Below are 2,732 nucleotides of genomic sequence, written 5' to 3' on the forward strand. Positions count from 1 at the left end.
GTATTTCAGGGCCGGATGCATTCTGTTTTCTGAGGGAGCGCCAGAGAATTCTGCTTCTAATATCCACTTTCCTGACAATATATCCTTGGCTTTGAAAGATTGTAGTGTGAACTTTAATCGTAGAAATTTGATCATTCTTGTCATAGCCAACAGAGCCAAGAAACCAGGGGGAAAGGCACTCAGGGTGCAAAATACTGTTTCTAGAATGCAATTGAAATAAGCCCTATAAACCTAAGTTTATGGTTTTTTTGAATAAACATAGAAATTGACCCCCCAACCTTAAAACTCAAGATAGTTATATTTGTCTTATTTGAGTTCTTTTTTTCAGAAAATCCACCAAGAGGCCTCCAGATACTATCAAGGAGCTGAAACTTATATATCACTGAATCAGGGCAGTGAGACATCAGACTCTTCACACACTGTGATTGCCTCACTGACCTCTTAATTCCTGTTGACCAAATTATCTTCCTTACCCATCCCTAATTTCTGTTTTCCCACATTTCTTCCCTGCCATATAAACTCTTAATTTTAGTTGGTCAAGGAGATACATTTGTGAATGGTGTCCCTTCTCCACAGCTGCAGCACCTGATTAAAGCCTGTTCTTGGCAATACTTGTTGTCTTAATGATTGGCTTTCTGTGTGGTGAGGAGCAGGATCTACACTGAATCCCTGGCATTGCAGTAACAAGATTCTCTGCAAGCTTCACTGCTTTGACTTCTTGTAACCTGAAATCAAATTCCCCCAGACTTCGGAGATAACTTAATATAATTCTAGGATTCAATTTGCCCACTACTGCTAACCAGTGTGAGCTTGCCAGCTCCCAACCCTTAGTAGAGCCAATAAACTTTCTCGAAGAGCAATAGGTAATATTTTCCTTTTTTCATAAAACTCTAACCTTCTCTTTGTTCTTCCAACATATTGAAGACCGCTGAGTTTTCCTGTATGCCCCATTTGGCAAATACTTCTTAGCAAATAAAACATTAAATTTAGAGATTCATATCTACATTTTATTTAGACTTCCATAGTTTATATTCTGTTTCTCTGTATTAAGACAATTCCTGCTTAGAATACCTATTTTGGCTTCTTCTGTGTAATATAAAGTCCAACTGAAGCCATAAACTAGACTCCTCAGGTGTCACGATCTCTGTCTCTATTAAATCAGGAGAGGCATTGCTATGTCTGTGTAGTTGGGGCCGAGAAAGAAAAAGGAATTGGGATGCAGAGGTGACTTCATGTCCCCCTCTACCGACACCATCAGAGAGTGGCTGCATCTGAGGAATACTCTTAGCCCATGGAGGCATCAGGAGGAGCATCTGGGGCAGCCCAGCCTCACACATCTGCTTCCCTGGGGGTTTATGTTCGAGTGTGTAACACTGTGGGAGGGTCACTGTCATACTGTTGACAGTAGTAAGTTGCAAAATCTTCAGGCTGCAGGCTGCTGATGGTAAGAGTGAAATCTGTGCCAGATCCACTGCCACTGAACCTTGATGGGACCCCACTTTCCAAATTGGATGCAGCATAGATCAAGAGCTTGGGGGCTTTCCCTGGTTTCTGCTGATGCCAGGCTAAATAATCGCTAATGCCCTGACTCGCCTGGCAAGTGATGGTGACAGTGTCTCCAACAGATGCAGACCGGGAGGATGGAGACTGGGTCATCTGGATGTCACATCTGGCACCTGAGATTGGAAATATAAACACAAATGTCCACACAATTAATCATGTTGTAAGACAACTTCCCTGAAGGGCCAGGCTGTAGCCCGTGCACAAACCTTCCTGTTGGTTTGTAAGCCTCCTGAAGCACACTGTGCTGAGTAAACTGCTGGTGTTCTCCTTCCTTACCTGGGAGCCAGAGCAGCAGGAACCCCAGAAGCTGAGCGGGAGCCCTCATGTCCATGCTGTGTCCTGACTGGGTCTGACTGCTGCACGAAGTGTGACCAGCCTATAAATAAGTCTTCAGGGCATGAGGATGTGCTCTGGGAACATGCAAATTAGCAGGGGGCCGGGCAGGATGGGCACAGCTGTAGGGCTGGCTCATCTCAGTAATTCAGCACCAGCTCAGTGTCCTCAGGTGTCCCAAGTAAGACCAGGGTGGCACAAATTTGTCTGCAGAGAATGTGTTCTACTAGGGACTATTTTGTTATGAGAAATATGTTTTAGGTATTTTTTTTGACAATTTGAAATATTCCTCAGGAGTCGATGGAGTAATGTATTTCATTGGTGTTTGGGGATTATTTAGGAGAGAATATTCTTGTTTGTAGGAAATACATAGTAAAATGTTAAATGGTATGATTCTCAGGTCTTCAAAGACTTACATGTTTCTGGTTAGGGAAGGGGGTACTTTGTCCTATACTTGCAACATTTCTCTGAGTTTAATATTATTCCTTTCTAAACAAATTAAAAATAAAATTTATTGACATGACGCTATATATATTTGTAAGTATAGGTAATGGTGTTATGCCATTGTTCTTACCAGTATAAGATCAAGCAATTGACTACAGATACCCAGGGATGATACCATGTTTCCTCAATGCATGAAGCACTCACAGATCCACAATTTTCAAGAGTGACAGGTCTCTTTAATACCCAGAGACTAAATGGGCTGCACCTTATTCTTGTTTTGGGCACCTTCATAGTCTACTTTCTTTTCTGCCATTGAATATTTTTTCCCAAAGTTCATCTCTCTTAGTGAGGGTGGCCACTGCACGGAGCATGTCCCTGCCTTGCACCATCAA

The 2,732-nt window shown here is 42.5% G+C and overlaps 1 gene segment (V, D, J or C); it reads right to left on the bottom strand.

The window, feature by feature from the left end:
* Positions 1-1,353: 1,353 nt before the first annotated feature.
* LOC112604962 lies at positions 1,354-1,911 on the bottom strand. The segment is given in 2 exon segments: positions 1,354-1,676; positions 1,840-1,911. Coding segments are annotated over 2 exon segments (378 nt in total).
* Between the last annotated feature and the right edge of the window lie 821 nt (positions 1,912-2,732).

Source organism: Theropithecus gelada, chromosome 13, assembly GCF_003255815.1.
Source record: "Theropithecus gelada isolate Dixy chromosome 13, Tgel_1.0, whole genome shotgun sequence".
In the NCBI taxonomy this organism is placed as follows: Eukaryota; Metazoa; Chordata; class Mammalia; order Primates; family Cercopithecidae; genus Theropithecus; species Theropithecus gelada.